Here is a 21,991-nt window from a genome sequence, read left to right on the forward strand (position 1 = left end):
ATGGAAATAGACCGCGAGTATAAGGTTAAAGAGGGAAGGAGCCCTCATGGGATATAGAATACTTTAAGTTATTAGCTATTATAGTTTATTTTTGCTTGAATAAATAACAAAGTGTATGTTGAGTCACATATGGTCAGATTCATGTATAGCCTACTGTTGATACTGTAGAATTTAAAGAGGGTGTACTTTCTTATTCATATGAATTATGTCAATGTATATACTTCCAAGAAGCATTGGAATAACATCATATTTCTTTGCTTTTATTTGCTTTTCTCATCTTTGAACATTTTCCCATCGTGCAGTCTGTCTGCTCCATGGAATCCTGGCATCTGTCTAGCCTGACATCCATCTACTCTGTCACAAGAGATTCTTCCTGTTAAATATGCTCCCTTTAACAAAGTGTGCAAATACACCCCAGGATTCTTAGGATGTAGTGCCAAGAAGATGGGCTTTGCAATCGCAGAATTCCCTGCTAATGTATGATGTTTTTACAAATTCTTGTTAAATTGTTATTTCTTTGTTCCTGGGTATGGTAATGTAACTTTATGTAATTTGTGGGAGCTCAAGTACCTATTTGGGGGGCCACTAACCCCCAATCCCCCACCCCCCCCCCCCACTGGTACCACTCAGTAGTGCTGTGGTTGGAGCTGATCAGCTTCAGTAGAGTCAACACTGAGGGGGAGTCTCTTTAATAAGAGAGGCTCTGTTGGCCTGTCTCCTGGTTCATTTTTGGCTGTAGTGTTGAAGGCACACTGTGATCTTGGCATGTGTGATGAGGGAGGGCCGGAAAGCAAAGGTCAGTCTTCTCAACCAATTAAAGTGAGCGGATCTTTCTTTCTTTCCCCGGATGACCCCAATGAAGCGGGCCAATGCCTGCGTCACATCGCGCTTTTGCGTCAATCACAGCAGTGGGAAGGTAAACCCAGGTCGGGAAGCCAATTAAAGCAAAACAAAAGACAAGTCATATGTCAAATGCACTACCTTTCCCATGCATTGCATGGGATCTCAAACACACACACACAAACGTGGACACTTACAGACACAGACACACACACAACAGGCAGTATGAGGGAACACACATGCAGAAACATGCACACTGTCTCTCACATTGACATAATTCACGCGCATTCTCACACACACATGCTAAGGGGAACAGGCTCATTAGCAGTGCAGAGTCTGCTGGAAGGCTTTGAGGGAAACCCTGGTTGATTATAAGCTACCGCTCTGGTTCTTTCTGAGTTTGTGAGTTTATGCGTCTGCCTTCTGGCTTCTGAGAAACAACCGTGTATTTGGTTCAAAAGGTGAAGTGGAGGGCAGCAGTAGATTATGGCAGTTAAATCAATGAGCTTGCTAGTTCCTATGCGAATCTCTGATGTTTTCCTGCTGAATGAGATACTTAAGATAAATATTGTAGTGTATGTTACCATGGAAAAAAGGCATCAGCCAAGCAAATCAAATCAATACAATGTAAGATCCCAGTGTCCCTTCAGAAACAGGGACCGCAGGTCATCTTGGGGTGTAACGCTTCTGACGGAATTTAGGGAGCACACGTGTCTCCCGCATTCAGGGTTTGGCACATTCAGTCACTGGTGTGTTCTGCAGGATGTGCACCCATTTTCTGGCGTGTTAAGTTTTCACTGTGTTCAGGGTGACCTAGTGAGTGAAGGTAAAATAGAATGGGAAGCGTTGCTGGCTTTACTGATGAGCAACAAAATTGTAATTTCACAATAAAGGCATTCCAAAAACGACTCAAAAATGCAAATAATATAGCTGTTTAGCTCCATTCTGAACTAGAATTACTAGAATCACAAATTGTATCATTTTAACTATTTATTTTATTTATGTACTATTACGTCTCCTCGGTAGGCCTAATATAGCCTATACTTTATAGTAACATTAGGCCTTTTGCTATTTGTAATATTCAAATTAAACCTTCCAACTGTCAGCTAGAAGCCATCTGTCAGTAATGTCTCCTGTGACAAAGCAGTGACACAAATCAGAGTTGCTCCAAATGTAGCGTTGTAGTTGTGTGTGCTCCCTGGGCATTTTATGACAAATATCCATTCATGTATTAATATGTAATATATAAGTACATATTAAGAATATACTTGAAATATACTTAAAATAAACTTAATGTAGCTAATAATGTAAAAAAAATGTCTATGTACTACATTTTGCAACAGAACACTTTAAAGTGTTTTATATCTTTCAAGAAAATCTTCTTAGTTAGCTGAAGGATGGGTGTGATCACAGAAGATTTTTTTGGAGTGCGCCTCAGTCTCTTCACAATCAACACAAACACTGAGTTTGCAAGGAAATATTTGCGTGTACAAACGGCCTGTAGTCGTTGCTCTTTTATATGCGATTTACAAGCAATGGATTTTTGTGAAAGACGTTTTTGCGAGATATTGTCATCTGCAAGTGAAAATCCCCGCAAATCGCTTTTTTGAAAAGAGGCCCGGTCCTCCTACTCTGAGGCACTGTATGAATGTAGGCCTTGGTCTTTAAATCCAGGGAGTAAGTTGTATTTTCAGCTTCAAAGACCTGAAGTGAATTCCACAGGGCATGTAACTCCGAACTAATTAAAACTGAAGTTTTGGAGGGCACATTTATTTTTTAATTAATTGATACACAATACGAGGCATCACACACCAGTGTCAAGTACAAGCAGAGGGCATGGCAGCTTTGTTGCATCCAAAATGCCATGCACAGTCTTTCTCTTTGGCGGGAAGTCTTGGCTGTTTTCTCAGGCTGTCACTACGCATTGTCAGATCATGTCGGGAAAATCCCAGACAGTTCGGATTGTGCCACCAGCTGGATATTGCTCTGCTGGGGAGGGAGGGGGGCACTGCCAAATTTCACTGGGCCCAACAACCAGGAGGCTTATATCTAGCACTGTGGCTAAAGGACTCCAGCTGGCCGATTTTACCCATGCTGCATCAATAGAGATCTCTTGGTTTGTATTGAGTAAAATGTTAATTCAATTCAATTATGCTTTTACTGATAGGAGTTCCTGTGCCTGTTTACCAACACTTACGGGGCGTGGGGACTTCATTAGCTGATTTTATTGTGCATTTGTCTGTGGAGGTGCTTTAAAGTTGTGTTTTCTACTGTACTCTGCAAGTGATTTAACAAGTGCATTATTGGCATAAATGTACTTGTTAAATCACTTGTTAAATGTGTTTTGGAGTAAAAATGTCCAAATTCATCAAATTAGTCCATTATCTCGTAGTATTCTACAATTTTCCCCTTTTCATTTTAGCACTGAATCCTTTGATATTCAACATTAGGCTTTTAAAAATGAGCTAGCCAACCAACTGTCTAGCAGCTATAGAAAAAGCAGGATTTGAGGCACGTTGCCATGTCTGAGACGCATAAGGTCATTTTCCCACATGCTCTCTTTCATCCCTCCTGCAGGTGAAGGTGATGGTGCGGGTGTGTCCCTCCCACGTGTCCCACGACGGCCCCAAATCCGCTTCCTTCCTGAAGGCGGACCCCCGAAAAAAGCAGCTGACCCTGTCCGATCCGTATCGCCTGGGTCCTGACCACGCCCGGTCCAGCGCCCCTAAAACCTTCACCTTCGATACTGTCTTTACCCAGGATGCCTCACAGGTAGGGTAGCGGAGCAAGGAAGACATTAATAGAAGACTGACTTGCTATTGGAATTACTGTTATTTTTAAAAGCATCATCACTGCAATTTCAGTCCATCGTTGCAATAAATGCAGAGCATATAATGCACACCTTAAGAGCTACTTGGGAATGGGTGCAGAATATCAAGTAATTCATCAGTGAGAGCATCAAACTGTAAAATGGGGAACATGAGAGAAGATAAGCATAATCATGTGTAAGTGTATGCATAGTGCTTAAAATTTTGAAGTGGGAAAGTTTTCTAATCGTGTGAAATAGCTTTAAAAAAGCAGACAGAAAGTGGAAAATAGGAGCTGCATTGACTTGCCCATCCACCATTGTGCAAACGCTTTGTGTGTGTGTAAGAGTGTGTGTGTGTGTGTGTGAGAGAGAGAGAGAGAGAGAGAGGGAAAGGGAGAGGGAAGAGTGTGGGGATACGTGGAGGAAATAAAATAAGAGAGGGAGGGAGACAATCAGAATGAAACAGAGAGTGGTAGCGAGGCAAAATGCAGGAAGAGAAGGAGAATGAGGGAGAGACAGATGAAAACAAAGGAAGAGAGATGAGCGTGTCAGAGATATCAGTGGAGGAGAGCAGATTGTTATCAAAATTATGGGAGGGAGAAAAGGAAGGCAGGGTAGGTGCGAGGTGAGTCCCTTTGATGCCTCGGGATTTTCATTGACATTGTTCTGTTTCATACTAAAGCCTGTGCTTGTTTACCTGGTAGTGGGGGTTCTTCGCCTGCTACATCACACCAGATCAGAGAGTGCCAGTCCCTGAGAGTAAGAATTATGATTATGAAAGAAGGTGCGCATAACATGTCTGCTGAAGCTTGCTTTGGAGTTCACAGTTCCCGCTCAAGGTGCCATGTCCAAGTTCTGGCTACTTCCCCTCAGGTGTAGGACTAATCTGACTAAATAGTCTCTCAAACCATCGGTGTTTGGAGATGGGCATCTCGGGCTCTGCCTTTACATGGCTTGCCTCATCTTGCTGAGTAATCCTGCCACTTGGCTTTGAGGGCATCTGTCGCCCCCCACCTCATCTTGACTGGTGTCCCACTGGGTTCGGTACTTGGTCCTACACAAAATCACTTGGTCCAGTTTGCTCATGACATGTCATATAATTGCTATAATGATGACACTGGACTCTGCCCCTGCCTTACTTAAGAGGCTGCATAGTTACTTGTGCAAGTCTTTGTAATCTTTTGTCTTGAACAACTGCAATGCCTTGCTAGCCTGCTTTCCAGTATGTGCCATTAGGCAACTGTAACTTGTACAGTATGCTGTTTTCCGCCTTCTCTTCCACCTGCCTAAATTCACACATGCCTCAGACCTTTACAACACCACTCTCTGTCTTCTGCCTTCAGTTCAAATCACTAGCGTACCAAACTGTGAATGGTACTTACACCAAACTCTCAAACCCGACCTCTCCATTCAGCATCATTTTGGCAGTTACAGTTGCTATCCCATGGCTTAAAGCACCTGGCAGCCTCCTCTTGCAGTCACAGTTCTTCTCTGCTCTTGTCCTTCGATGGTGGAACGACCTTCCCCGATCATTCAGGAAGGCAGATTCAGTGGCTGTTTTCTGCAAATTCCTGAAAACCCAACTTTTGGGTCTTCAGCCACGATGGCTCACTTATTTTATTGTAACTTTGTCTATCTGTAACTCTAATAGTGTTTGCTTACCATGTGAAATGCATTTTAATTGCATCTGCTAAATTAAATTAGATATTAAATAATAAATTATAGATTAAATCATATATTCTCCCTCTCCTCTGCCACACATAACCATGCTGTTGCAATGCATGCTGGGACAGGCCTGAGGTGCCATGTGCTTTGTGTCTGCAGGCTGAAGTTTGCGCCGGGACGGTGGCGGAGGTCCTCCAGTCGGTGGTGAACGGTGCAGACGGCTGCGTCTTCTGCTTCGGCCATGTTGGTCTTGGTAAGCACCCTGTACCAAACATTTACTGAGTAAGGAACTAAGTCACTGAGCACATGAGAGCCCAAAAACACTTAGTAAACATGGCAGAGCATAAAGGAACACATCCTGTAGGCTTCTGTGTCTGCTGAAGTATCAGGATGTGTTTCCTCAGCAGAGTTGGAGTCATTTCAGTTCAAGTAATTTAGGAAATTAAATTCAGTAACTGAAAACTCCTCATAGAGCATCAAAGCATTTTTAATTAATTAGTTGAATTTTAACTAATTTCATGAACTGAACTGAAGTGGAATTCCTCCAAACCCTGCAGGGAAATTAAACACCTGCTGATACCTGGACCATGCACCCTATTTCAACAGAATGTTTTCTTTAGGTAGTGTCTTCACCTTCTTTGACATTTTGTTTTTATCTTAACATGCATAATGCCAGCCTCTCCCTAAACCAGTAGTATCCAGTAATATCCAAGAAGGACCAGTGTGGGTGTCAGTTTTTGATTTAGCCCAGTACTAAAACATCTGATTCAGTGAATCATCTAATCATGATCTTCAATCCGGTGTTATATCTGCACCCAGTGTTGGGAAATCACGGATAGCATTGGACACCCCTAAACCATCTACCTGCATTCCCTTCTCTGACCCCCTGCAGGTAAGACCTACACCATGATGGGCAGCGACGGCTCCACCCAAAGCTTGGGCGTGGTGCCCTGTGCCATCTCCTGGCTCTACCGGCTGGTGGAGGAGCGTCAGGAGCGGACGGGTGCTCGCTTTTCGCTCGGCGTGTCGGCCGTGGAGATCAGCGGCAGGGACGAGACGCTCCGGGACCTGCTGGGAGGGGTCAGCGGGGACGGTCCGCGGGACGGCCGGACCCCCGCCCTCTACCTGCACGAGGACCCCATCTGCGGCTCTCAGGTAGGCTGAGGGGACGGGGTGTAGGTGCCTGTCTGCCCGCCTGCGATTGGGTCAGTGCTGCACGCGCTCAGTGCGTCTCCATCTCGGTGTCTCTCTCTCCAGGGGAGTCGGTGTGGAATGGGATTTAATGAATGGGGTGTCTCGACCTGTCCCTCTCTGAAAGTGAACTGTCCCTCTACACCGCCACCCCTGGCCCTTTTCTCTCTATCAGAGCTTCAACCTCGATCTTCCTGCCTCTGTGTGTGTGTGACACCGGGCTCATAATTCCTATCCCTCTGTGCGTATCTCTTTCTCTGCTAGCCCAGGAGACTTGGGCTAATGGAAAAGAAATGGACCTTCTCCTCTATCCCTCACTCCCATCATCCTCACCGCTGACACTCTCATCTCTCTTATTTCCCTTTGTTTTCATCTGTCTCTCTCCCTCATTCGCCTTCTCTACCTGCATCTCCTATTCTCTCTTGCCTCAATAACCCTCTCTCTCTCTAGTTCTGATTGTCTCTCTCCTTGCAACTCTCTTACTTTATTTCTCTTTCTCTCCCCCTATATCCCCACACTCTCCCTTTCCCTTTTTCTGTGTCCCTGACTCCACCTGTTTGGTCTCTCCCTCCCCCCTCTCCCTCTCTCCCCCCTCTCTCTCTCTCTCTGTCTCTCTCCCTCCCTCCGCTCCTCCCCCAGCTGCGTAACCAGAGTGAGCTGGGGGCCCCCTCCCCTGAGCACGCTGCCTCTCTCCTGGATGAGGCCCTGGCCGCGCGGAGCTCCAGCAGGGACAGTGAGGAGGAGGAGCGGCGTCACTCACACATGCTCTTCACCCTGCATCTGTACCAGCAGCACCTGGACCACAGCCAGGCAACACGTAAGAGCCAGTGTGTGTGTGTGTGTGTGTGTGTGTGTGCATGCATATGTGTGTGTGTGTGCATGTATATTTGTGTGTGTGTGTGTAGGTGTGTGCGTGCTTGTTTGCGTGTGTGTATGTGTGTGCATGCCTGTGTGTGTGTGTATGTGTATGTCTACCAGCACCATTACAGAGCATGCAAGGGGCAGTGTGTGTTTGTGCATAGCTTAGTATGAATATTTTTTTTTTTAAATATATTTTTACATTTTTATTTAACACATACGTGCATTTACCCTCCCTTCCACATAACAAGAAAAAAAAGAAGTGGAAATATTTATATTTTTAAATAGATCAGATACCTCCAACTACATACAGTACATACATGGATATGACCGAGTAAACATTCAATACATGGACATCCAGTTTTTTCATCCTGTATATTTGTATAAATCACCTTCTCATATTAAGCAGTTTTTACTAGTAGATTTAACCAGTGATAAACCTATATTGGTTTTTACGCCTTATATTGATATGTTTTTAGTTCCTACCCATTTAATTTAAAAAAAATGACTACAAAAAAATATTCTTATATTTTTGAGTACCTCTGCCCAAAATGTTTGATGTACTTGGCATTCTCAGATCATGAGATAATGTAATGAGATAACAGGTCCCCTCTACAGTCTTACATGTCCAGCATATAACTGATTCCAGGAGTCCAAACCTGTGCATTTTGCTGGGGGTCCAGTGGAAGCGGTGTAGGGTTTAAAATTGGCATACTTTTAAGGGATACGTCTTTAGATATGGTACAGTCATTGTGCCTGTGTCTGTCTCCCATAAGGTCTTAATTGATTGTGGAGTGGGGGATCCTTTGCTCAGTGGGAATTTATGTATTACAATGCAGCTCCTTAATTGTAAATTGTAAATATCTCCACCACTGTGTGACTTGTGGAGACATAATATTGGTAATTGAGGCAAATAAGAGAAATCCATTTGCATCGTAAATCTGGAAATGTGGTTACAATCGCACATTTCTGCCACTAATGCCATTTGATTGAGGTTTTACCAATCTTTATAAATGGGTTTCCCCATATAGGCATCCCAGGAGAATTACATTTTCTGTTTTGTAATTTTATGAATTTTCTTCCAAATTAAATGTATCAAGTTTAAATGTGAACGTCTATGCCTTTAGGGTTAGATGTCATAATATCATACAGGTCATGTTCTCAATATCAGTTGGGAAGACTAATGTGGATCCACTGTAGTCACAGCACAACTATAGATAGATCCTTTTTTTCCCTTTGCAATACAATATGCAGCTGTGAAATGTTAATAAAAATGTAAAAAAATGCTATGATTCATAAAATACTGAATTAAAGGGCATCAACACAGTGTAGCTGAAAACATAGTTTGTACTTTGACAGGTCTTCACATTTCAGACTCAGCGGACCTCGGTCCAATTTGAAATGGATTATAGCTGTTCATTAAAAACCAATTAAATAACACCTTCACAAGAATTTACAAGGGTAGTTTTTTTCTTTCTTTCAACACTAGCAGATTTAACATGACACCCTGCTACAGTATGTGTCACTGAAGTACCTTTACATTAGCTTTGTCATTAGCCCTACAGTCCCAGTGCCAGAACGGTGGGGGATGTCGGGTGGTATTTGAATAAATCTGAATACGTAATCAGGCTGAACTCATCTTCAGTGGAATGCTGATGAAGGCTAGTTTGAAGGCTAGTCTGCATCACTATATCGAGAGTGCTGTTGAAGGCTTTGCTTGCATCTGTATGCCGGGAATGTTTCAGGTTCTGTGGCCGATTCCCGAATATTGTTGCTTTAAAGTCTGCGCTCCTATCAGTGAGTTGCATTAATGCGCTTCTCTCGCGGAATTTACTTTTCTCTCCCGGTCTGTCTGATTTTCTCCACCTCATGTAAGTAAAAGAAATGGGGAAGAGGCAACACTCAAAGATGGTGGTTTGGATGGACAAAACCCTTGTTTGATATTTTTGCCATCAAAAATATTTAAAAACCAGAGGCTTGTTTCACAAAAGTGATTTTTCACTTGACAATTTTCACTGACAGATCGCAACATCTGGTAAAAATGTGTTTCGTGAAAATGATTGCCTTGTAAATCATGAAAAAATATGTGACAACTACTGGACTCTTGAACATCCAATTCTTTCCTCACAAGTAGCTTTTTCCTTTGATTGTGCAGAGACATCTTTTTTTGGGCTATTTAAGCTAGCTATTTTGATCTTTAAAAATTCCACTTAGCTGCATCCATAGTCAAAATTGTAATTGATGCACTGTCCATTGTTTGTAAACAGGATACTCATCAATGAGATTCATGCTAATATGTTTTAGCTCAGCTAACCTCCATCTGAGCATGTGCAAATCTTTATCATTTTATTCAGTATCAAATTACATATCTGCAGTCTATCAACATGCAGTTGCCTCAACAAGACATTTCACAGTAAGCAAAAGTATTCATGTATGCTAAATGTTGACAATTAGTGTTAATGTGTGCACTGTGTGCACTGTACCACTTAATGCTAAAATGTGATTCACATGTCCTCCCCGCCCCTCCCACAGTGTCTGGGGGGAGGTGCCGCCTGCACTTCATTGACCTGGGGAGCTGTGACCCAATCACAAGTGAGGGCCACAACAGGGGTGGCGGCCACTGCCTGACTCTGCCCATCCTGGGAAATGTCATCCTGGCCCTGACCAGTGGCGCCAAGCATGTACCGTACAGGTGAGTCTTGTATAGGGAAAGAAAAAAGGTCTCTCTAGCTTTTCAGTCAACTTCCTGCCAAAAAAAATTATTGCTTAAAACAAATACAGAAACCCCCATTTAAGAATGTTCCATTTTATTGCAAGTAAACCAGGCTAGGTCATTTTTCTAAACAGACACAAACAAAACTCTCTTAAACACAGGTATAGAGTATGAAGGATTACACTGTGAAGGCTGTGCACCATCTTGTCCTTTTGCACATCAACATCAAGGGCTGTTTTTACATATGGTAATGCTGATGCAGGGACAGCAAGCTTACGATGCTGCTGAGGGAGTCCCTGGGGAACATCAACTGCAGAACCACCATGATCGCTCATGTCTCCGACTCTGCAACCAATTATGCTGAGACACTAAACACCATCCAGCTGGCCTCCCGCATTCACCGTACGAGGAAGAAGAAATCTAAGGTCAGTGTGTGTGTATGTGTGTGTGTAAGGGATGGTGTTTCCATAAAAACAGCCACGAATGATATTCTGTGCAGTTAGTCAGACTTTAAATGTTTGTAATTTCTTTCTTGTAATACGCTCTGCTGCTAGTCATGGGATTGTTCAATTAAACCTTTATAAATGAGTAGTTGTTTTTAATAGTTCTTTTAAACTAGGGTGTATAAAAAATGGCCATTGTGCAGAAATCTGGCCCTATCATTAACTGTTCTGCTTTGAATAGAATGTCTTGCTATAAGTTGCATGAAATTTGAACCTTTTTCCTGTTCAGTTTTAAATTGTAAACACATTGACCTATAGGTTCAAAGGGACTGAATTTTTACTAATTGCACTCTTATCTCTGTTCCTTTAATGTGCTAGCTATAATTGAAGCAATGATTTGTGTTGAGAGAATTAAGGGAGAGTGTGCATGTGTGTTCATTTTTGTATATTCTTACACATGTGCGTGTGTGTACAAATGTGTGCTTATGTGTATGTATGTATTTATATGTTCATATGTGTGTGTGTATGTGTTCTGTCCACAGTGTTCATCAGGCTCCTCTGGTGGGGACACTCTTTGGGAAAGTCAAAGTCAAGGGCTATCAGACCTGAAGTTTTCCCATCCTCAAGCTCTTAGCCTATCACTGCCCAGCTTGCGCTATGGTGACAGAGGCTGCTCTTCCAGCAGAGTGCAGCCTAGAGATACAGTTGTCTATGTGGGACTGGGAGGAACAGCTGTCTGTGAGCGTGAGTTGTGTGTCACTGAGGCCCCGCCTACCTCTGTGCCCATCATCCCCTCACTGAACAGGAAGCGAGTGCAAGAGGGCCACCCTGGAGATGGGGATCACATAAAGTGCAACACCTTTGCAGAGCTACAGGAGTGGCTGGATTGTGTGGGGGATAACGAAGGAGGCAGGGGGTGTCCATTGGCTCCTGGGACAGGACGTGGGGTGGCCAAACTAACAGAGCGGTCCCAGTTTCCCTCCAGAAATCCCACGCTCTCTTACAAGCTTAGTAATTCTCACGAATGCCTTTCCAGCTGCATGTCACCCTCCCACTTGGCCAGCAGCGCCTCCTCAGAGTCTGAGAAGGGCCATTATAAGTGGCCAGAACCAACCCCAGATAGTTTTGGTGGGATGGGTGTGGACCGGCAGAAGGCCTTTTACTCTGGTGCATTTAATAAGAGTGCGTCTCTGAACAGAAGACATCAATCAAAACCTGCACATCCCGTTACAGAGCAGGTGATGTCACAGAGGCTCCCGCTGTTGACAGAGGACAGCTCGACCTGCAGGGCACCTCCAGTGGGAATGAGCCAGAAAGCAGAGCCCAGGAGGTCCCCTATCCCAGGAACCCGTAGCCCCAGCGAGGCCCCCTCGGAGATGAGACCCTTGCGCTCAACCCCGAGAGGCAGATCCTTCGACCGGGATGCCCTGATGACCACCGTCACCCTGCGGCGGCCTGTGGAGCTAAACGGGGAGGACGAGCTGGTGTTCACCCGGGTGGAGGAGCTGTCTATTGGAGGGCTTGTGGAGAACTCCATGCCATCAGGCATGACTCGCTTCCATGGTGACCACCGCTCTTCTCAGACTCTGCCTGCTGGGTTCCACCGGGTTGCCATTGTCAGCAGCATCAATGACGAGTTTGATGCCTACACATCTCAGGTGGACGTGTCAGGACTGAGAAAGGGGAAGGTACACACAAAGGGCATTGGTTCAGAGAGCACCCTCTGCTCAGATTTCCCTGGAATGCCCCGTGAGGAATCTTACTTCAAAAAGGACACCAGAACTTTGACAACTGATGGCACCACTGCTGCCTCCAGCAAATTTCTCCCTAGCAAGTACTTGCCTACCCTTGAGTCCACAAAAACACCTTCCAGGGATTATAAAACAAGAGTCAATGCTGTCGGTACCTTTCCACACCCACATGTTTACTCGACTCTTCCAAGGAATATCAAACCTACCTCGCCTATAGCACAAAGTAACATCAACTATGAACAGCAGAAGCTGAAGGGAAAGCTGGATGACCCTTGGTTGCACTTTGACAGACACTTCGATCCTAGAGCTGCTGAGATGGATTCCCCCAGCAGGCATTCAAGAAACAGCACAAAAAGGCCTGTTGGAAATAGCAACAGTGTACCCCGACCACCAAAGCAACAGGGACATTGTTCACCCAAAAGGGTAGTAGACGGATGCGAGAGGTCCAACAATAGCAAAGGTGAGGCTTCCCACAGGGTTCCAGTGCTCAGACGAGAGGCGACCACACTTGGCATAATGCCTGTTATTCACAGTTCCTCATTCATTAAACCAAATGAAGACAGTATATTGGCAACTGGCAGCCTGAAGTTTTTGTCCTTAAGAAAAAAGACCAGTGGACTAAATGGCGCATCTTCCAAGCCTCAGTGCAGCTCACCTCCCATCCAACCTGTCCAAAGATACAACCTAGATCCGAAGTCCAGGAACAATTTGTCCTCAAGGTCTACTGAATCCAAGTTATCCGTATTGGAAGTGGAGTTTGACATGCGATTCAAAGGTTACTCAAGTGGCCACAAAACTTCTAGCCTTAAGGCTGACTACACCTCAGCCAAACCAAAATCGAGTCAGAAGGCCCGAAAGCAGAAAGGCAGTACTGGACATAGTCATGGAAGTCTTACGTCCTTGGAAAGGTGTGACAGCCTGACATCGATGGGCTCCAAACCGGGGCTTTCCAGAGAAAACAGTGATGCCAGCTTGGGTAGCAGGGGCAGGTCTGGCAGGTCGGGGGCTCAGCAGGGATCTCCAGGCTCTGCTTCTACTTCCCCACCTCCTTCTGCCCCACCCAGAACCTCTGGCAAGCTAGAGCACATGCAAGGAAGCACAGTCACCGCAGCTGTGGCTATGAATGGAAACCAGGCCCACAGCATGTTTTCCGGGAACTCTCAGCCACAGTGTTCCACTAGCATATGCAGTGTCGCTCCATTCACTTGGAATGTAAACCTACCTCCGAATGGCAAGAGCACACCTTTTTCTGCACCAGAGGGCAATGGCAAATTGGGGAGAGACGCCGCCATGAGTACTAAGCAAGTCATCCGTGCCGCCAACAGCAGGGTCAGCGAGCTGGCGTCCGGGAGCTCTGTCAGGCACCTCGGGGGCTCAGGGGACACGGAGAGGGGAAGAAACCTCGGCGACAGTGACCACCTCACCACAGTGCCGCCGTCGCCTTACAGCAAGATGACGGCCCCGAGAATGCCGTCGCGCTACAGTAGCGGGCACTGCAGCGACAACAGCAGCGTGCTGAGCGGGGAGCTGCCCCCGGCCATGGGCCGCACCGCCATCTTCTACCACAGCGGGGGCAGCAGCGGCTACGAGAGCATGATCCGCGACAGCGAGGCCACGGGCAGCACCTCGTCCGCCCATGATTCCCTGAGCGAGAGCGGCGCCTCCTCCTTGGGCCGAATCCGAACGCCCAGGTCCCCCAAGAAGCGCTCAAATGGTGAGTGCTGCTGTTTGCAGGGAATTCTGGGACTCCACAGCATGAAAACAGCTCTGACAAAGATGAAGTTCGGCATTCTTTGTTCTTTAATAGTCATGTCTTGCATGTTCAGAAGCCTGACACTATTTTAACAGGGTAAATGAGAGAGAAAGAATTCAAAATCATTGCTATCAAAGCAAATACACACACACACATACACACACATATATATATTTATATTTTATTTTATTAACTACAGCTACAAAAATAATGAAGATCAATATGGGTATGGAGCTGACAAATCATAGGATGCATTCTCACCATTAGCTCATAACCTCACTCATCACATTTGTCTATTAGAATAAACCTTCAATTCTGTATTCTCTTTCCTAAGGTGCAACCAAATTGACAAACATTTAAAATAACATGGGTTTTACGAAGCAGATTATTCTGTATTCCCCAATGATTTTAAGTTAAACTGACACAATCCTTAAAATGATTTGCTGTGCTCCAAGAGGGAAGTCTTTCTATTTACAACATAAGCACTATTTTTAAAGGGCTAATAATCTGGAGTTAATCCTGAACATCACTCTTATCGAGACTCAAATGAAATGGCGTAGGTAATGGAGGTGGTTGCTCTAAGCAGCTTTAGTACCTGTCTATAAAATGCTTTCATTTAAGCCATTGAGCGAATTCTGTAAATACTCCCGGATTGAGGGGCAGCTCTGAGACCATCTGAGAGCACAAAGGTCAATCAGCGGTTTATGGGAGTGCCTGCAAGGGAAATTAGCCCTGACTGGTCCTTCTTTCTTTGTCTAGCTGGTTTGCATTCTAATAGCTCGCTGGGTTGTGGCTTTGCCTCAATTTCTTCTATGGTTTTCTTAGCACGGGCTGAATCTGATTTGAGTCTGAAATGTGAGTGTGCAAATCAATGATGATTGCTCTAAAAAAATTGTATCCCTCTCTCTGTAAAAGGAATTACAGCACATCCACATCCTTGAGGAGTCTGTCTGAGTGGATCACAGTTCGTAATAGATGGAGAGAGAGAGAGAGAGAGAGAGAGAGAGAGAGAGTGAGAGAGAGAGAAGAGTAGGGGGAACATGGCAGGTTGACTCAAGAGCAGACGGATTCCCTATTGTTATCATTACTTATTTCTTTTGTGAATTCAATTATTTTTATATCGCCCCTTTTTTATACCTCCCTCCCAGTTGCCAGCCTGACTATATCAATCCTTTACATGGTAAAAATTTTAATGTCTTCATACCTTGCATCAATGAAACTGACAGCGATTGCTCTGAAAGTCTGAAGTTGCTGTATTTATAAAACATGCACAGTATGCTCAAGTGGGCAGTGATCTCTGAAATGTCTCAATCCTTTTTCAGAAAATTCACCTCAGAAAAACCAGATACTATTCATTGCAATTTTCATTTGATGAAAAACAGACGTCAACCTTAAACACAGAACAGGACTGAGAACCTGTAGCCTACGCATTACCAAGAGACCTAGCCTTCAATTATATAGTAACAAGGGCATTGGGGAATTGAAGATCAAGGGTTATTCTGTAAGAACATTCAAAAAATTCATCAACAAGATTTTTAAGAATTAGAAATTACTCCGAATTACTCTCAGAATTCTGAAATACTCGTGAAACTCACATTAATTCTGTAAAGTGTCTATAGTATGCTACTTGTGCTGGTGATAAGGGTCTGTCGATGGTTTTGCTTTGTTTTTGTAGTTTTTTTGTTTATACGGGGGGGTTGTTGTCTTTTTTTGTCGTTGCGTTTTTCTTCTTGTGCTGTGACCGCCTCCCCCAGGCTACCAGCGGAGACGCCTGATCCCGGCCCCCCTGCCGGACGCCCCGCCCTCGGGGAGGAAGGCCGGCGCCGCGGGCCAGTGGGTGGACCTGCTGCCCCTGCCCGGCCCGCTGAAGGAGCCCTTCGAGATCAAGGTGTACGAGATCGATGGCGCGGCCCACCTGCAGCGGCAGTGCCCGGGCGGCGCGGCGGAGGCGAGCACGCGGTTTTGTCGTCCATTTCATCCCGCATGATAATGGCGCCCGTGTTCGTCCCATTGGTTTGATGGTGTCGTTTCATCATCAGCAGCGGCGGTTCCGGGTTCATGCCTGAGAGCTGAACCATGGAAACAAGAATTTGAAACATTCCGATTTTTCAATCTGATAGTAACATGATTTTTGGTACTACTCCCAAAAAATTAAGGAGTACGCATACCCAGTTGGTGCAGTTCTCAGTTCTGTTCATGGTTGATGTAATATTAAAACCAGCACAGTTCTCTTTAATGTAATCTTCAAACCTACGCAATTCCCATTAATATTATGATAAAACCCAGCCCAATCTCATTAATGCAGAGATCAGACCAGGTCACTTCTTATGAATATAGTATTTCAACCTGCTTCGTTCTTATTAACTGTAGAATCTCTCAGTCTGTGTCTGGATTTAATGCTTCATTCGTCACCGGTGCTCACGGCTGCGAATACAAAGCAGAGCTGAAAAACAGCTGGCTGACAGTGGAGAAACGCCCAAGTTCATGGTTCTGCAATTAATCAGGTCCCTTGTTAATGCCTGACGTGTTGTTGATTGGCTAATTAACCTTTCACCCATGTGGGAGAGTGTTCTTAATTGGCCTAGTTCCTGCTATACTACAGCATCGCGGTGCAGGCCCTGCCAGGAATGGAAGGGAGGAGAGCGGTCATGTGATGCCTGTGGCTAATTGGTTTAACCGATGGTAAAGCACTGACCCAAGCAGGCTTGAGGAAACATGGAGCTAGACTGGGTGGGGAGAGAAAAGTTGATGAATGAAGGTTCTGGCCACGATTCTGAAGTGGTCCTTCTGGTGTTCCCTTTTCTGATTCCATGGGTCATTAACCATTCCTGTGCCTTTTATTCAGTCCAGATTGGGGCTTGTGGAGGCTACATCATAAATTTTTTTGATTTGATAATGAAATTTGGAATAAATATCCTGTGTGTGTTTGTCTGTGTGTCTGCATGCCTGTGTGTGTGCGCGTGTCCGTGCGTGTATGTCTGCATGTCATAAGCTCATTCTTACCGTTTTCTCTTCTGTCATGTTTCCAGCAGCCATTTCAGGATGTTAAGAAAGGTACATAGAATGGGTAGGACAGATGCAACTGAACTTCATGCAGAAACCATAAAGGATATTAGTTTGAGGCATTATAATGTAAATCCAATGGAGTCTGGACGACCGTAGTAAGTAATGTGAAATGTAATACTTTGCAAACATGCCGAACTGGGTAAAGGCCTGTGGTTCTTCAGTAGCAACTGAAAAGCCCTGTCAGAAGGATAGGAGCAAGAATAACCCGCATCATGGTTCTACTTTTCAATAACGTGTTCCTCTTGACTAGGTCTATGCTTAATCCTCCTGCAAACAGGTCTCCTGTAGATTAAGAAAATGCTGGGATTGGGGGGGGGGGGGGGTAGAGTGTGGCGGGGATGCTGATTTATTTGGAGCTCTGCTCTAATTAATCCATCCGACAGGAAGTGGGGAAGGTAAGTCTGCAGGTTAGAGTCCTGATTTAATTTACCATAATCTCTCCCTGTATAAAGCCGGCTTTGGTGTCAGCGATGCAGGTCTTTTCATCCGGGAGGGCTCAGTAGAGACGCCGTGTCACATGAACGGGTGCTGTGCAGTGGCGACGGCTGATGCAGGCTCTCTCTCTCTCTCTCTGCCCTCCCGTTCTCTCTCTCTCCCTCTCTCTGTCCTCCCATCGCAGGGCCTGCCGTACTTCAATGCCAGGCTCAAGATGCTGGAGAGGCGGCAGCAGCAGATCCGGGACCTGCGGGTCAAGCACGAGAAGCTAAAGGGGGAGCTGGAGGACGTCAAAAACAAGCTGATGCTGGACCCTCAAAAATGGATAGGAGAGTGTGAGTACCTTTGGATCCTCTAATAAAAACCATGTAGTTTGAAGCCGTATTAGATCTTTATTACTGTCCCAATTGTATTTTTTTCCCGTGTGGTGGGCTGTGTTTAAGGGGATTCTTTTATTAGCTTTCATATTGTAGGACACATTGTATTAGCAGTTTGCCCTCACTTTTTTTCAGCTAGCTCCAGCATTTGTCAGGCTGGATTGTGTTACTTCATTTGGGAGCTTTGGCTTGGTAAAGAGGATGTTGTTCCTGTTGGCCGTAGTTCTTCAGCTACTGAGCTATCCCTTGTTGTTGTTGTTTTGACAGTGCGAAGCACATGATTATTTGGTAAATGGTAAATGGACTGCATTTATAGCTTTACCCAGCGTTAATGATGCCTCTATGCAGGCTTAGGGTAGGTTAGTGTTGGTGTCTTGCTAGAACTTGCAGCAGGCGGTTTAACGTAACCTGATGCAGACAATCAGTCTACCTCCTGAGCACCTATGATTATTTCCTCAAGTCTATTTATAGAGGTTATTTCCTCTAAAGACAATCTGCCATGAATGGGCCCTCTGCTTGCTTTTCCCACAGGCCCACCTGGTTTCTTACCCATCCAGGGTTCCAGAACTATGGAAGTGGGCAGTACCATAAGAAAACCAATTGGTGATTGATTCCAATCCTAATGGGGCTTACTGGTGACTCAGGAAGCAATGTTAGAGATTTATAAGGCTGTTGTTGAAAGTGTACCCACTTTTTTAATGACTTTTTGGTATGGCTGTACAACAGCTCAGGAGAAGAAACATTTAGAGAGAGCTACATGCACAGGACTTAAAATCATTGGCTGTAAACTTCCCTCTGTTTCCTCCATATGTGTCATCCGTATCCAACGGAAAGCTAAGAAACTGTCCACTGACTCATACCATCCAGCCAGCTTTTTCTTTACAGCCCTTCCTTCAGGAAAGAGATACCAGTCTATTAGCTGCAGAACCTCTTGCCTTCCTAATAGCACCTATCTGTTTCCCATCTGAACTCAATGAAATGCACAAGAGTGTCCATTTCTTACTGTTGGCTTAATGTACGTGCTTTTTAGAGTGAGCATTCTTTTATTCAGGTTTTATTTTAGGGAGTTTACATCCATAATTAATTCACTTATAGCATTTTGTATTGCATTTGTAGTTGTTTTTAATTGGGTGATCTGTGTGTTTTAGGTGTTATGTGTAAAATGTCAGTTTTGTGAAGCCTCTGTCTAAATGTATTATGATTATTGGTATAAAGCATTATTTTTGAATGTTTATAACTATAATTATACTGTATTATGAGCATATTATGAGACATTATAAGTATGTTGCAATGTACTTGGACATAGGCTTCATGGAAAGTGTTACCGGAACTTTCTATATGAAAAAATAAATGTTAGCGTCACGTCTCATGCATAGAAAGTGTAAGAAGTGGGCAGAGAAATCAATCTCCCGATATGGAAATTAAACACCTTTCCTTTTCTTTTGACACCCCTTTCATAAGAAAAGGTCGCATGTTGAAAAATGAATTCATGCAGCACCCATCTGTCGGTTAGTGAAAGCCTTGCCTTTGTGTACATACTCTGTATGTGGAGAAATCAATAAGCCTCCATTTCTCCCAAAACCTTGACCAGCAGCGTCTGCTATTCATCCATGACTCCTGGAATGAACACTGCGGTGCTATATTAATTACATTTCCCTCATGAAGAGAGTGGTACTGCTGTGTATAGTGGAGTCAATGGCTGTTTCATCCAAACACCTCACTATTCTTATTTGTATCAGGTGAACATTCCGTAGGGTTTTTTAAGGCGTTCTGAATAATCCTTCTGCTACGCACAAACCTTACCTGTAAATGGATGGTTGCTACAAATTCAATGTGTCTTTCCCCCATTTAATACATCTGTTACCCTTTTGAGGGTGCTCTTTGTCCTCTTTTTTAAAATAAATGTATCTAAAACGCATGTATTTTCTTGTTTGTTAAAATACATGTTTTTCTTCCTAAATACTATTTGAGTTTCCTTCAGGAACAGTACTGGACTGTGCACATTATATAGCTTTGTATATATATTTATGAAAATATTTAGCAGTGTATGCAATTTCATGTATAATATATAATAAATATATTCTACATCCTTTTCTTAATGTGGTATGTAGAAGTAGCAGAAATAGAAATGTTGTCTGATATATGCAGCCTATATTCAATAATACTCCAGGCTTTCATATTATATTTTTACATATAGCCAACCACTTATACTCATATTTTACTCTTTGTCTGTGGTGACTTGTCTCAGACTCCTCTTTCATCCCTTGCTCTCTTTCTTCTTTCTCTCTCAAACTCTTTCCCTCTCCCTTTCTCCACTTGTTTGCTCCCCAGTTGAGGTTGAACCGGACCTGGACGAGGAGTCGCAGGAGTACCTGGAGGCCCTGGCGCAGGTGACCGGCGAGCTGGAGTACTGCGTCAACCTGTGCAAGTCGCGCGTGATGATGGAGACCTGCTTCGACGTCGAGGCGACGTCCCTGGCGCACGGCGGACCCCGGGAGCTGCAGGTGTGAGCTCGGACCCCAGGGGAACTGGCCTAAACTGGCCCAAACTGGCCGAACACTGGCCGAACTCTGAGTGATCGCCAGAGAAGCCGTGACGAGCTGCCACAGCGCTGATGACAAGCATGCGTCTCATTGCCAGGCTGCCGCATCCATGCGTTATGGCCTGCGGCGCAGTTAGCACAGTCCCGCGGAAGACAAACCAAGGCCTGGATTCAGTTTAACTGCAACATATCTTACGCTCACCTCTGAATAGCTGCATTTCCATTGTAGTGAATTTCTATTACTTTATTTGCCTTTCTTTGCAACAGAAATGTAAGGGCGACTTTTTAAAAACCCTAACTTAGTCATAAGATGTAAAATGACTGTTCCTAAATGTGCATTAAATGCTAAAGGGAATGGACACTAAGCTAGTAATTGATTGAGTCATCACTGACTACATCGATGTAGCTTAAACAAATCACATGAAACCACTTTCCCTGACAAAAAAAAACAATGGAAACAGGTTTCTTTTGCATGCAAGTGAAGGCGACTGTTTGTATAGTGCCCCATTTTCTCTGTGACTTCCCAAAGGATATGTAGCTACAGTACAAACTCATTTGGGGGTTTCTGTCCTCATTAAATTATTATGCATTTGGTGGTGTTGTGCAAGTATTTAAAGAAAGTGTCTCCGGGCAAATATTTATAATGGTTAAATTGAATCCTGGGTCAAGATTTCTGGAAGTGCCTTTTCTGATTGTTTTCATGTGAATATTATTTTCTATGGTGCTAGTATTAACTGCAGCATACCGAAGACAAATCCTCAACATATTCCTTTAAGGGAAAAAAAAACTTTTATATTGTGTTCTATAGTGCATTTATATGATTTTACTTCATGTACAAATGTAATTTTAGCTAAGAAATAAAAGCTGACAAAAGAAAAGCAACAAGTTGGTTATTACTTTGTCTTCAACATCAAACCACTATGACCCGACCAAAACATTAATGACACCAAGTAGCCCTGCCCCACGCTCCTATTGCCTCTGTAAGTAGGAGAATCCACCATTGCAGCTGGGGTGTCACTGTAATGCTTAATAGTCTCTGATAGGGTTCCCAGTGTGGTATGCTGCTCAGGCCCTCATTGTTTTTGGATGGAAGTGTGGTGACGTTTGCTTATTAGCTTTTCCTGATAGGTCACCGCGACATGATCAGCTGACATAAGACCACCCCCATAACATTCTCCCGGCATGCACCTCACAACAGTAGGTATACTGTCAGGTTATACCAACATGACAAACGCCCATCATTACCACCTGTGACTCAGGGGCTTAAATTGGGATTAAGTTTAAGGTGGAAGGTTGTGTAATGTGCTCCTCAGATCAACAGGGGGCGCTGTCCCTGCTGGACACTTTTTCTACATTTACATCCTGGCTAGCCTTCATAGCTCATTACATGCAATGGTGTTAGGAGTCAGTGAATACGTTAGCCAATGAATTGTAGTTAAACTCTCTCTGAGAGCATTGAAGTTGAAAAGGACAGCCTCTCAGAATGGCGACAACGCAGCTATCTGGCTGTATATTCCTCTGTAGTTACTTTAGGCAAGTCATATGTAC

General features: G+C 44.3%; 1 protein-coding gene across 6 annotated transcripts in view; it reads left to right on the forward strand.

The window, feature by feature from the left end:
- The window catches only part of LOC135257120 (kinesin-like protein KIF26A), a 49,063-nt gene extending 28,026 nt beyond the window's left edge, over positions 1-21,037 (forward strand). For 3 of the 6 annotated variants that reach the window (XM_064339559.1, XM_064339560.1, XM_064339562.1), the window contains 8 exons: positions 3,418-3,612; positions 5,474-5,567; positions 6,207-6,469; positions 7,145-7,322; positions 9,896-10,055; positions 10,339-10,501; positions 11,062-13,984; positions 15,778-17,609. In XM_064339559.1, the coding sequence (XP_064195629.1) occupies positions 3,418-3,612; positions 5,474-5,567; positions 6,207-6,469; positions 7,145-7,322; positions 9,896-10,055; positions 10,339-10,501; positions 11,062-13,984; positions 15,778-16,010 (4,209 nt within the window). In that variant the 3' untranslated portion in view covers positions 16,011-17,609. The other 3 variants (XM_064339563.1, XM_064339557.1, XM_064339558.1) reach the window with 3 other exon arrangements.
- Positions 21,038-21,991: the final 954 nt, after the last annotated feature.

Source organism: Anguilla rostrata, chromosome 6, assembly GCF_018555375.3.
Source record: "Anguilla rostrata isolate EN2019 chromosome 6, ASM1855537v3, whole genome shotgun sequence".
Taxonomy (NCBI): domain Eukaryota; kingdom Metazoa; phylum Chordata; class Actinopteri; order Anguilliformes; family Anguillidae; genus Anguilla; species Anguilla rostrata.